Raw genomic sequence first — 14,758 nt, forward strand, 5'->3', positions numbered from 1 at the left:
AAGACTTGACCTTCTGACTAAGCTCTCCTATGAAGTTAGTTGGTAATTAGGAAATAGTAACAAAGGATCCTTCAAAAATTTCCTATGTAAAGGTAATACCATAAACTATCCTCCACAGATACAGGAGGAAAATTTGACAATGCACTGTGTTCTGAAAGTCAGGCTTTACCTTCCAGGATTGGTTGCCAAAAATAAAATGTCAAGTGAAGAAAGGAGTTTTCAGAATGTTTTGAAGTTAGTTGGTAATTAGGAAATAGTAACAAAGGATCCTTCAAAAATTTCCTATGTAAAGGTAATACCATAAACTATCCTCCACAGATACAGGAGGAAAATTTGACAATGCACTGTGTTCTGAAAGTCAGGCTTTACCTTCCAGGATTGGTTGCCAAAAATAAAATGTCAAGTGAAGAAAGGAGTTTTCAGAATGTTTCCTTCTTAAAACATAATCATTTCTACTTTTTAGATAATGTAATTTGGGGCCAGTAAGATAGTTCAATGGGTAAAAGCACTTGCCACCAAACCTGATGACCCGAGTTAGATTCCAGGGACCCACATGGTGGAAGGAGAGAAACTGGAAGGAGAAAACAGAAAACTGAGTCCCCTGAATTGTCGTCTGACCTCTGTATGTGTGCACATGCACACCTCTCTCTCTCTCTCTCTCTCTCTCTCTCTCTCTCACACACACACACACACACACACACACCAATCAATCAATAAATAAATGTAAAAAACTGTTTAAAGAAATAGAATGTATTTTGAAATGACAACAAGTCTTATCTGGCATCTTACCAATTTGTTCCAGAACATCTCTCAGATGATCTAAAAGATTACTATTAACCCTGAAATTTTTGCTATAGAAACCATAAATAGCTCTGATGAGACTGCTTTCCAGGACTGCTCAAGTTAACTTCTTTGCTACAGTAAGGCAGCATCATGTTGGTGTCCAAGTGAACATTTCACATTATAGGCACAAATGCTCTTAACTAATTCTGGTGTTTCAGCCAAGTGTTGTGATCAGCAATGATTTGGGAAGGAGGACAGCATCTGTAGTCTCTTTGTGATTCCACACTTGAATGTTAGGGAGATACACAAGGCAATATAATAAACGAATATACAGCTGGAGTAGTCTGATAATGTAAGATATTATTGATTATCCAGCAGAGTGACTACACTGGGCATTAGACTGTCTTGTCACAACCTTCAGTGCCTGAGGTAGTTGAACAAGTTCCTCTTCCCATTGAGCGAACCTCAAAGTCAAATAGTTTCTGAATCAAGGTTCTCAGATTTCATACGTGGCAATTTCTTCCCCTTCTAATGGGGTATATTAGAGAAAATGTGTCACCTTTTGCACCATTTAATACCAAATCAGATCAGAATTCATACACAATTATGTCACTGGAAATCTATAGTACAGGCTAGCTTATCTCTAGATAACTCATGGAAAAATAAACTTCTACAACTGACAGATTACTTGCTGTTTTTTTCAGGATAAGTTACTTGTAAGCAATCGAGCCAAAGAATGGAACTGGATTATTTCTGTACCACTTTTTAAAAACCTTAGTAGTAAAATGGCTAAATATCCAATGCCTTTTACTGCTTTTTTTCTCTGTTATTCCCTTTTTGTCGAAGTTTCTGGGTAATGATTGCAAAAGACAATAAATAACAACAACAAAAAAAGACATTTTGCATCAGCTGTATTTTTTAGAACTAAAAACTTTGGGAAAACAAAATTTACACAAAACAAGTGAGAATAGCATTCAGTGGTAGCTTACCCTGGGAAATGATATTAGGCTGTCTAAAAAGCATTCATCTGTGTTTCTCTTTTATAATCAGAAAAAGTCAAAGCCCATTGCTAGTATGAAGTCTTCTTGAGACCAATTAAAATAATTTAAGATAACTTATACTGCAAATGTGCTTTTTAAGTGTTTTAGATTTAGAATGTCTTAGCAATGTTGTAACCCCTTTTAATGCTACTATTTATATATAGCTGCCATGTGTATAGTATTAAACCTTTAATGTACTATATTAACTGTCACTTGAAATCAAGTGCAGGCATGTTCTTTTTTGGCCTTTAACTTCTCCTACATTAAGTGTTTAAGTACAGACAGTGGGAGTAAAAGGGTAGGTAGCATTCCCAAGTGGAAACTAGTTTCTGCATCTGGTTGGATTGAGTTTGGGTTTTGACATGAAAGATATTGTAATATCAGAATCTTGGATTGTTTGTGCACCTGGTATCCAGAATTCTTAACTGATGTCTTTTCTCGGGGAATTAGTGAAATCAAAGCTTTGGTAGGCATACTTAAGAGAAAGGGTTTTAACAAAAGAGATAGAGAGGCCTTATCTTTAAAGATTTGAAAATTCTATCAAAATTTCTCCCTACTTTATCTGTATATAAAATGTGTGCATGCACACAAAATTTCATATCTTTTGTGTTTTTCTTCACCAACTCTGTGTTTTCTCCAGTGCCTTCATTAGAAAATCAGGTTTTAAGACTTTAATAATTCACCTTGAAAGCATACTATAACTTGAATTTGTCAAATGGGTTTTATTCACTCAGTGTGAATTCCATAGCATTAAGAAAAGACAAATTCATCTGTGCCAGTGCTAGAGTGGTGAGCATAGTTGCCTTTCAAGAAAATATGAATTCAAAGCTACAGTATTTTATTTATACCTGTCTTTAATATGTGTGAAATATTAATTTCTACTTTTTCTATTTCCATAAGTCCACTTTTGCTTTGTGTGTTTTAATGATATTTTGTAGACAGTTCCTAGTGAATTCACTATGTAGACCAGGCTGGCCTTGAACTCACGAATTCACAGACATCTGCCTGCCTCTACCTCCCAAGTGCCACCACACCCGGGACAAAACAATTAGTTTTAACGAGACTAACTAGACAAAAGTAACTTAGAGCAAAACTATATTGATATACCAACTAAACATTTTTTAGTATTCACTCATAAATATTCACCTTTCTATAGTCTAGATGATAGTGATTTAACCTCCCATGCAAGTCTTTTTTCACAGCATCAGATAAAGCAGTACATTAGAAAAGGATGCATTTTTATCTTAGTATTGATGAACTGCCACCTTCAGGTATATTTGCATCTATTTAAATACCTATAGCACAGAAAATGAAGGTGAAAATCTCTTTTTTCTTTTCTTTTGAGGTAAGACCTCACCCTGTAGTTCATCTTGATTAGAACTTTGAGAAAAAAATTTTGTTTCATTTTTGTTCTAGTTTACTTTCTATTGCTGTGATAAAACACTGATCAAAATCAACTTGAGGAGGAAAAGTTTTATTTGACGTACACACCCAATCACAGTTCATCCTTGAGGGAAACCATGCCATGAACTTGGGGCAGAAACTGCAGCAGAGACCATGGAAGAATTATGCTTACTGGATTGCTTACCTTGGCCTGTGCTCAGTCTGCTTCCTTATACAACCTAGGACCACCTGCCCAGTGAGGGCACCACCCACAATCACCTGCTGTCCCCTGATATCAATTAGCTATTAAGAAAATGCCTCAGAGACATGGCCACAGGCCGACCTGATGGTAGAAATTGAGGCTCCCTTTTCTCAGGTGTTTCAAATTGACAGCAAAGCTATCCAGGCCTGTGTGTGTGTGTGTGTGTGTGTGTGTGTGTGTGTGTGTGTGTGTGCATCCATCCGTCTGTCTGTGTCTGTCTGTGGGTGCTATAGCATGCATGTGGAGGTCAGAGAGAGTCAGTACTTCTACTGTGGGTTTCAAGGATTAAACTCAAGTCATCAGGCTTTCAAAGCAAGTGCTTTTCACCACTGACCCAACTTGCCAGTCCTAGATAGGAACTTTCTAAGTAGTCCAGGCTAGCTCCAAACTCAATATCTTCCCGCCTTAAACTCCTGAGTGTTGACATTTCAAGTATATACCACATCTGGCTAGAAATTTTCTAATTACAAAAAAATACAATATTTTTCTCTTTTTCAATTTGAATGATTTATTCAATTAATTTGTTCACAAATGTATAATTATATGTAGTTTATGTGTGCATAAATATTTGCAGAGCTATGATAAATGTCAGTTCCATGAATTGTAGACTAACACATTTTAGAAAGGAATGTGAGTTTTTCTTTTCCTTCATTCTTTGGCAATCATAGACATACTCTTCAATGTTTGCCCTCATTTTCCTCCCATTTTTGTTTAATCATGTTTTCTCTTGTAACTTCTATATATAATACTTCACTAAACATGTTTGCTGGCACATTAGTAACTTCACTTGGTCCTCGTCCTTACAGTGACACGTCCCCACTTGGCCACCATTTACTGTCCCCTTTCCTTTCCTTGTGCACTCTTTTTAAATGCACCCTAACACTTCGTCTTTCTTCTTTTGCATCCACTGTTTGGAGTACCTCCCAATTCTATTCTTCCTTAGAGACTAATCTATGCTCACAATTTTAACTAGCATGTTAGTGAAGATAACACAAAATTCTTTACTTTTGTTCATTTATTCATTTATCAGTGCATTAAATATTGCACAAATGAAAAGGTCACAGCACTATGCTAGGTGCTATGAGGGAAATAAAGAAAAATGATACTCAACTCTTCTTTAAAATATCTAAAAAGTCTCCTCTTTTGTTGCTTTTCCGAAGTCTGTTGTTTCTTTATGCCTTCTTAGACAATGCAAGTTGTTCCACCATAAAATCAAATTCAGTCTATATTAACCTGAATTTGTAGTCTTCCTTTAACACTACCTTATTTCACAGCTAACGGAGTTCTACCAGTAGTACAACCACTTAACTAATGAAGGTGCAAAAACACAAATCATCTTTGATGGTTTTCTTTTTATCAAATTCATAATCAAAATTCTGTATATTTTTGTTATGATATTCTCTATTTTGTTTTTTAAATGATTAAAAAAAATTTTGGGGGGGTGTTTGAGTATTTTGCCTGTGTGTGTATATATGTGTATTACATGCCTGGCTGGTGCCCTCAGAGGTCAGAAGAGGGCATCAAATTCCCTGGAACTGAATTAACAACTATTATAAGCTGCCATTTGGGTGCTAGCCACCATGCGGGTTTGGGAACCGAACTCAAGTCCTCTGCAAGAGCTCTTAACCACTGAGCCATCTCTTTAGCCTTGATATTCCCTATTTTATACCTTCTTCAATTCTGCTCAGTTCTGCTTTGCTATACATAAGAAATGTTCTGTCTACTTGACTTGGCCATCTTTTAAGACCTAAAAGACGTCTGCCTCTGCCATTCAATGAACTCTTCAGCCAGTAGGGAGCTCTGATTCAGAACAATACTTCATTTGCTTTACTCAGTTCACACTCATCTCCTCTGCCTTCCTGTTTGTTTGTACCTGTGGGCATTGTGTAGTTATGTACCAGGCACCATGCTGAACCCTTCACGTAGAATCTTATTCTTCTTCATGATAATTCTATCAGATAAGTTCTGTCATCCAAAGTTTACAAATAATGACAAAGTATTTTGACCAAGATCACAAAGAAAACTGAAATTAGAGTGTGTTTTACAGAGACTTCAAAGTCCATACTTCCAATCACTATGCCACATTATTTTATGAAATTTACATACTGCTTATTAGTTCATGGGCTTGTTTGGCTTTCATATGCATCATCTCCACACAAACATAAATTTCCTGGCCAGAACTAAGTATATAATACATATGGTGCAAAATGCTACACAAAAAGTAAGCATTTTGTCATATGATCTATAAGTGGAAAATCAGACATCATAGTCTGATAATTCAAACTACCCTTGTTATATTCTGGCTAATACTTAGCAAAAGAAATTGGCTGTCAAGTGATCTTCATTTTGCCAATATCTTTCTGTTCTCTCCAATATTTACACCTCTCTTAAGTGTCATTGCACCTACCATTGCCAGTAAGTCAAAAATGGAACTTTCTATTCTCTAACTATATCATTCATTCCTATCCCCACTCACAAGTCTTGGAGATGAAGCTCTACCTTTAGCGCTACAGATGACAGGATTGAGTGCAGTTTCTGCCCTCACAGCATTCCTTACAGAACTCCAGGATTGCTTGCAAGTCATTCCCTTCACTAAATTTAAAATCTCCTACACTCAACTTATTCACCTTTCATCCTATCACATCTATGAGACTATGAGATGTCACCAATCACTCTTCAGCAATATAGCTAGTAGTTAATGGCACTACTGAGAACAATGTAGTATAGCAGCTAAAGGTATTGGCTCTTGGAACCGCTGTGTGATGGGCATGAATCTGAACGTCTATCCTTCAGTTTCCTCATCTGTAAAGTGTAAGATTGTTGCCTGTATTAATGATTAAACACATGTAAAGATTGGAATAATGGCTGGTATGTAGTATTTTATGATAGTAACAGTATGTTATTATAGTCATCATTGGCAGCTGCAGCAGCAAAATTATCAGCCAGGAAGGTTTTATGTTATTAAATGGAACAGCAGCTCTGAGTAGGATTAGGTTTAAGAGAGGAAGAAAATCACTTCTGTTTCTAACATGGTGAGTTTGAAATGTCACCAGGTCATCAAATTGGGTATTCTAGCAGATGTTAGAAATAGAAATCAAGAGTTCAAAGAAGAAGTTATAGTCAGAGACTTAAATTTGAGAAATACCCTTTAGAGATAAAAAGTAATTACTGAAGCAGAGGATGTTGAGATCGAAGAGAAGGGCAAGGACAGCTCTGTGGAGGGTACCCTACCAAGGAACAAAAGGAGAACAACGACAAGGCATACTACAGAAAAGGAACCTTCAGCATGGTAGGGAAAGAATAAGAAGGATCGCTGTCACAGAAATCAAAAGCTTTGAGGAACATATCACTAGAATTAAGTTAGGCAAATAGAAGATGAGCCCTGAGGAAAAACATCATGAACACTAGTGATGAGATTAGCCATGACCGTAGGGTTTGTTGCTTCCCTAGATCTGAGAAAGCAGAAAGTTGAACCAGGGGCAGCTGCTAGGTACTATGTCCATCATATGAACTTGGCTCTGCCTGGGTAGAGGGAAAGAGGAAAGGAGCATAAGGAGTTAGAAAACCTTGGGACTTGTTTCAGAAATAGAGGGCTCACTTAGTTTTAAAAGGCACAAGTGGAGGAATATTTCAGAACTGGAAGGGGGTGGCATTTGAAGGTCTCAGGAGAGGTGGGACACAGTCAGAGGAAGAACGCAGTGATGGCTCTGTGGGGATACCCTGGATGAGGAGTGTGGGTGTTGAGGAAGCACTATCAGGGGAAAGGGTCACCTGCTGAGAATGTAAAAGTTAGGATGGGAGGATCTAGAGAAAAGAGGAAGATTGAGGGAAGATGGGAGAAATGTGATAGTACAAGATGGGTGTATACTTTTCAAGCAACTTGAAGGCCTTCCTAGGGCTAGTAATATAACAGGAAGGTAGCACAGGCAAAGAGCACAGTTCACATAGCTAACCTTCTTCGAGTGGTTTTTATAGAAACAGGAAATACAGAATGAACAGGACACGTACAATCCAACCTGTGGAGGCAACAAAATAAGATAAAATGTTCTTTGCATGTCCACTAGAGCTGTTGGTTTAAAGGAGCTTAAGTCTAATGTTTCTTTGCTGATTTTTCATTCTACATGCTCTGTCCATTGTTGAAAGTTGGTGCTTCCCCTCCCTCCTACCTTAGACCTTTCCCAGCTTCTGATCTCTACAGATACTTCAAATTGAACACACAAATCTAAAAATTCAAATGAGGATGTCTTTTGCAGAATTTTATTTAATCAGTTTTAGTTCAAATAAGCATAGCAATTCTTGCTTTCTTTTCGTTTCCATTTAAATGTACTATCGTTTTCTGTTCCTTCACTCGCAGTCCATTTGTGTCCTTAGAAAGGTGAGTCTCATATATATGAGCTGTATATAACTAGAGCACATATTTGAAGCGAAGAAAAAATAGAGTGACTAGGTTAGAGAATGATGTGTTGGGCAAAAGAAACCTCAAAGTCAGTGGGCTAACTACCAAACCGAAGTACAGAACTAGATAATCTTGAAGCTATAGAACTCAAAATTCTTTCTGTGTAAGTCTTTCTGTCCTTTCTTGTTTGGCTATAATAGAAAATTCTGCCTAGATAAACAAAAGATATACTTTTTAAAGTTAATTGTAGTTTGGAAGGTCTGAAAGCATCCATCAAAGGGAAAAAAGCTGAATTTTGTTTCTCTATCTTCTTTAACTTTTCACCTATGTCTTTAGGTGACATCTGCTTTAAAAAGAATCTGGAGGGGAAAAGAGATGTCAAAGAGAGTTGTAAATCATAAAGTGACATCTACCATGTGGTTCCTCTGTCACTCTTGCTAATATTGCTTAGCATTTTGAGTTTTAAAAAATAACACAATTATTGAGATTTAAGACTCCTTGGATATAGAATACATTTTTGAAAATAAGGCTTTTTATTATGCATAGCCAATTATAGTCCACTGAGAAAATGGTGTATTTTTTTCAATACATTTTTATTATGTACTTAACTGAAGGACCTTCCCAGCAACTTCACAGACATTCCACTCCATCAGCAGCTGTACATAATATGATGCTTAGGAATCCACTTAAATTTGTATTTACCTGTGAGGCTAGATTGGCTCCAGAGGACACAGTCCTTTTTTTCCTTGAGTAAATTATACATATATTAGGAAACTATCTAAAAACATATTTATGTCATATGGAATTCTGGTCTCCAGGGTAATTAAGACCAGTTTTTTAAAAAGCATAGTCAATACACCTTAACTCTCTCAGGTAACTAAGATATATTTTATAATCATCTAAGACCGATTTCTTTTTTCCTTCCCTTCTCTTGCCTTTCCCTTGCCACTGTTACCATGCCTCTTTTATACACATACTGAGTAATTATTTCAGTGTTTCCTTCGATGCTGCTTTTCTCTTGGGAGCCTGCACACCAATTATGCTTTCCTTCCATTCCATACACAGGCAGTCCTACACAGAAGATGCACAGGCTACCTTACATATGATTTCCAGGAGAGAAGTTGCTTTGTGAGGAGTCAAGTTCCTCCGCATACACATTTTCATTTGTCTTCTCATTTAAGAAGATAGTTCCAATACTGGGGACCTTACAGAACAAAGAGCAGAGTTTTATGTGTTAAGAGATGCTTAATTGAATGAACACTGTATTTTAAGGCTATGTAAAAATGGAATCAATACTTGAAAGTAAATGCACAGTAATACTCTTGCTAAAATTATGTGCAAATGCAACAATACACCACAAACGTTATTAAAGCCAAAGAAATAAATGAAATTTCCTAGAAATGTGTGCTTCCTACTTAGCCACTGCTTGCTTCTAAAATACTCTTAACACACGGATTTTTTTGCATATACCAAGTAGCAAACATGTATAATCCATTTTCATTCTTCGTTTGTCCTACCAGGATATTGCAATCCCCACCTCCACCCCCAGAGGAAAGCAATAGAAAACTATGTGGCAGTAATCACTGGAGTTTGCACAGACTGCATGAGAATAGAACTAACAGCTTGTGGAAAAGGTGTTTTCTAGAAACTGGATGGAATATGGGGAACAGAATAATGCCTGGTTGTTTCCCTTTCTTTTGGTCTCTGAGGACCCGTCTTTTGCATTTCATGAAAAGTACTTAGGATGCCCACCTTGGGGCCACTGTTCCCACTGATCTCTTCACAGTCAAAGCAATTGGAACTAAAGAGTTCACCCTGCTCTACCCAGACACAGTGAGTTTCTGAACCAAATCGCATGGGTTCAAGGCTTATAAAAAATCTAGGTGTATAAAAATATTCACAGTAATTACTAGGCTTTGAGTTTCACAGAAGGTTTTCTGTTGAGCTTATGACAAATCTAAACAACTTTACTGGCCATATTCATTTAAAACAGGGGTGACCATAACTGCTGGTTTAGAGTACAAACTCAGTTTATGCTTATTATGGTTATAATTATTAATGGCACCCCATTTCAGTCTGCTCACATTTAGATGATAAATGACATGACCTCTCTGCTTATATGACACAGGTGGACTATTTTGTTGCCTTGTTTTGTGATGCTATTTTTTTTATGTTTATGAAGGGCTATATTTTCTTTTTTTTACCTACTCAGATAAGTTTTACAAAATTTAAAAAAGGACAAAACCAAAACAAATAGGAGCAACAACAATGGAAACCCAGGTAAGCATGGAGGGGAATACTTGTGACCCCTGTACCTTGGAAGTCAAGGCCAGAAGATTAGGAGTTCATGGCTACATAGTGATTCCCAGGCCAGCTTGGGCTATATGAGACTTTGTCTCAAACAAATAAGCAAGAAACTAACATTCTCCCTGCCCCCCCCCCAAAAAAGACACCTACCAAAAAAAAAAAAAAACCCACATGTATTTTTCAGAATACTCTAGGCACCATGTTAAAACAGATTCTTTATTCCATCTGTTCTGATTCAGTAAAATGGAGTTGTTTTAACTGGATGGACCTTAAGCTGGGTTTGAGAATTTTAGTTTCATACACATGTAAACTTTGCCTATCTATGTATCCCTTAAAATCTTTGCTCACTCACATGTGAGGGACATAACTATTCCAGGGTACTCTGAACATTTGATCAAGCTAGTGAGCTATGGTCTGAGTGAATGGGATCGACAGGCTTGCGTGACTATTTCCCAAGCAAATGCAGAAGGCTCAGCCTCACAACCTTGTCATGCCTGGAACTCAGGTCATAAGTTTGATGAAATTCAGTTGCAATTATCAGCTCTCCTGCCAGGTGCATGGACATTGCTTCAGCCAGGTGAGCTACTTGACTAAGCTGAGGAAGCTATTTTAAATATTTTGCAAGGATTGTTGTGAGTGTGAACTGAATGATAGTTTTATCTGGAAGACTGATCTTAGAACAAAAGACAAGTCACTAAGTGATTTAGCTCACCCTTCTCCCTTCCTTCATGAAGCTTTGTGCAGAGTCAAGGACACAGACCATTCAACAACAGCTCTGTTTTGCTAACACTCTGAAAGTCATTCTTTCTTCCACAGCTGTCAGAGCCCTGCACACCGTATGCATTCTTTCTGGGCACTTGATCCTCACATTCCATCAAGCAGGAGATGAAGGCATCTGAACAAAAGGAAGCAGAAGCTCTTGACCTTCTGAAGTTCGGGGCTGTAGGCTCTCGCACATATTAAGGAACTGTCATTTACATTCTCTGGGTCACATCTATTAGTCTTTCAAGGGCACCTACATTTGAGGGGGGGTCTTAGTTTTTTTACTCACATTCATCCTTACCCCCTCCATCCTGCTTTGCCCTTATTCCATACACTATCTCGCATGCCTGGGCTCTGTAGAAGGAAATTAAACTGTGATTTGGTATGCTAAATTACCTGAACTAAAAACTATAATTTGCAATATTATTAAGTCATCACTGTCATGGATTTCAATTTCTTCCTGTTTAAGCCCCTAACACACAGCATCACTCTTTGATTATACTAAAAGGAGAAAGGGAAATAAAAGCCCTTGGTTGCTCTACTGATTTATCATATCTATGGGGAAAATTAAAATATTATGCTTTTGACTGGAGACTTCAGTTTGGCCAAAGTAATTTAAACTTCTACATTGCTTTGAAGGTATGTAGGTTCTTGTCTTAGAGCATGTAGAAAGACATAAGGCTTCTCAAGTACTCCAAGCAATTTGGGTCAGTTGTAGGAACTAGAAATCCTACACTTTTATTTTCAGAGAAATCTTAAGTTTGAGCCTGGAATAATGGGGACTTTTTCTTTGTATACTAGTCCTTTTGGAAACGTCTGTGTATTTTCTGTTTTCTGTCTTCTGCCAAGAAACATAATTCCCTTTTTCTGTCATATTTATCATACTACTACTTCGAATTAGGTATGAGAATCTTGTGTACAAGTCAGGAAAGGCTAGGTTTTGCCACTGTAATAACTCCAAGTTAAGTCATGAGGGCTTAAAACCACATTGTTTTTTCTTTTGATGCCATGTATGCCAGGAGTGGGCAGAACACTTTGTTCCGCACTTTTGCTATCACCTTTACCAAGCTTAAAATATTCTTCTACTTGGAATACTACCAGCCACAAATTTGGGAGAAGTACTAGCTCTTAAAACCTCTCCCCGCCCCCAAAAAGCATTAACCTGCTTTGTTCACCTTTCTCTAGCTAAACAATTTTGAAGTAGTTCAGAAGTGTAGTACTACCTCAGGCACAGAAAGAAAAAGCCAAAATATTTGTGCATGACCTTAATCGTAACTACAAGAGTCTAGAAGCTTCATGAGTCTAAAATAAGGAAAAGAAAGAATGATGATAAATCCACATTTTTTTCCCCTGTACCCAAAAAAGTAAATCAAGCCAGTAAGAATGCAGCATTTCGCATAGACTTTGTTAACTCAGGGACTGTGCTGCTTAACTAGTGTCAACTTGACACACCTGGTTAGAAGAGGGGACCATCTTGATTACTGAATGATGTGGGAGGTCCCAGCCCACTGTGGGTGGTGCCACCCCTGGGCAGGTAGTCCTGCATTGTATAAAAAAGCAGGCTGAGCATGAGCCAGGGGAGCAAGGCAGTAAGCAGCACTCCTCCGTGGTCTGTGCTCCACATTCTTTCCCTGAGTTCCTGCCTTGGCTTCCCTTGATGACAGATTGTGCTTGTAAGCCAAATAAATTCTTCTTCCACAAGTTGGTTTTGGTCAGTGTTTTTATCACAGCAACTGAAGGCAAACTAGAACAGAGACCATGGATGAGACCTGATCACAGGTTCCTGTGGCTGGTTCTTCTGTGACTGCTTAGGCATGAACAGTAAGACCAGGTGGAGGCACTCTGTAATAGCAGCAATCTGAGGAGCAGAGAACTACAACGTGTTGTTTTCTTTCTCTTTCTCATTTAGTGCATTCTCTAGTGAATCTGGGTTTTTTTTATCAAAGGATTGTCCGTACTGGATCAACCTGTCAATCAGCCAATAGTGTTAGCTTCTTCAGCTTAGATCCTAGCTTCATTGCTCACTAGCTGAATAACCTTAGATAAATTCTTTTACCCCTTTATAGCCACAATTTCAACTTTATAATGTGTATACTACCAGTACTTCCTGCACAGCATTGATAAAATTTACCTATAGTTCTTGGCCCAAAGCTTCTTAGTGATTACACCAAGCAATAAACACCTGATGATTTTCTTATTCACTCTGTGAATACTTAAAGATTCTTTTTTTTTCTTTTTCTTTTTTGCCTTTTTAACATAGGGTCTCCCTATAGCCCAAGCTGGCCTGGAACTTGATATATGGACTAGGCTGGCCTTGAATTCACAGAGATCCACCTGCCTCTGCCTCCTGAGTACAGAGGATATATATTTTATATCCTTTTTCATACTTCAAAAGCAAGTTGCAGGGCACAGCACAGCATATATCTTAAGTTCTAGGAGGTGCCAGATATAACATACCCAGTCCCCCAGAGCAAGTAATACTGTCTGCTCAAAGGAAATATTTTTCTTGTTTCCTTGATAGAGATTAGACTATCAAAAATGTTTAAGCTAGTGAGGATTCCGAACTTCTTTCAAGGTTGATCTAAGTATTTAAATATAATGCACATAACCTAATAAGACATGGATGCTTAATATCCAAACATAGCACTGGGTCACAACATGAGTCAAGGACAAGAATGCTCTAGGGCCATAATTAAAGCAGAAACATGAACGATAACTCTATTTCTTGACCTCTTAGCATTGGCTTATCTCTCAACCTTCTGACTGTGTGGAACACTAATGCATAGGTTGACCAGCCTTCTGAAGTTTTGTTCTCTGTGTACAGTCAGGATAACGCATCTTGTCATTACCAGGGAGAATAAAATATATTAGTTCCAGTTTTCCTGGAAATGTCCTATATGTCAAGCTCAAGAAATGTTCTTAAAGTTATTAGTATCCATAAGTCCTGAGACATAGAAAAACTTAGAATACTGGTAACAGTGCTTAAAATGTAAATGTGTAAGGGAAGGTTGACTATGTTTTCCGTGGCATCCCAAGACTATTAATAGAAGAAACAAGGGTCATAGAATGGCAGCTTGCCCCTCAGATATCTAATTCAATTCAAAGATTTAAATCATCAATGCAGAGGTAATTTTTTAGCACATGGAACTAAAGACGTCAAGTGTTCACAGGTCTTTGTCCTATAGCTACAGAGGATATGCTGCCCATCTAACCATGGGTAAAACATGAGGCCACTTTAGAAAGCTGGCAGAGATGAGTATTCGGAACCACCACAAGCAATGCTGCCAAGGCACTACTGTAGCACGGAGCCCTGTCCCCCTGCTTGTCCAGTCTGAGAAATGTTCATCAGAAAGTAAAACGGAAACTAACTTCACAAGTCTATTTGCCCTTAAATTAAGAGAATGTAATAAAACCCAGAACAAATTATATGAGTCTAATCTTTTTGGCCAAAACCATGTAATTTGTCAAGCATATCAAATCTGCAGTATAGTTTTGAAAGCTTGATAATTACAGAGAAATTATCCCAATTCAGTTAGCAGTTAAAGATTATCAACCAATTTGAAGATCTAGATTCTAGATCTGCCTTAGTTGCCATTTAGATCAAGTGGTTTTACCTCTTAGGAACAATATATAAAATGGGTTATTTGGACTAGAACAAAGATCAGCAATGAACCAAACTCAGTCAGTTATATATGTTTTTTAAACTAAATTTTATTGGCACACAACTGTACCTGATTTTTAAATTTTTATTACATTTTATTTATTGTGAGCATGTGTTGGTGTGTGTGTGTGTGTGTGTGTGTGTGTGTGTGTGTGTGTATACCT

At 37.6% G+C, this 14,758-nt stretch overlaps 1 protein-coding gene across 9 annotated transcripts in view; it reads left to right on the plus strand.

The window, feature by feature from the left end:
- The window catches only part of Mctp1 (multiple C2 and transmembrane domain containing 1), a 407,885-nt gene that overhangs the window by 348,320 nt on the left and 44,807 nt on the right, over positions 1–14,758 (plus strand). The window contains exons 20-21 of one of the 9 annotated variants that reach the window (XM_029561729.1): positions 10,077–10,144; positions 10,988–11,342. The exons of 6 other annotated variants lie outside the window; for them this stretch is intronic. In XM_029561729.1, the coding sequence (XP_029417589.1) occupies positions 10,077–10,121 (45 nt within the window). In that variant the 3' untranslated portion in view covers positions 10,122–10,144; positions 10,988–11,342. Of the gene's footprint in view, positions 1–10,076; positions 10,145–10,987; positions 11,343–14,758 lie in introns of those variants that run through there. 2 more of the 9 variants (XR_003848889.1, XM_029561730.1) reach the window with 2 other exon arrangements.

Source organism: Nannospalax galili, unplaced genomic scaffold (genome assembly GCF_000622305.1).
Source record: "Nannospalax galili isolate Female #2095 unplaced genomic scaffold, S.galili_v1.0 scaffold173, whole genome shotgun sequence".
Classification (NCBI taxonomy): Eukaryota; Metazoa; Chordata; class Mammalia; order Rodentia; family Spalacidae; genus Nannospalax; species Nannospalax galili.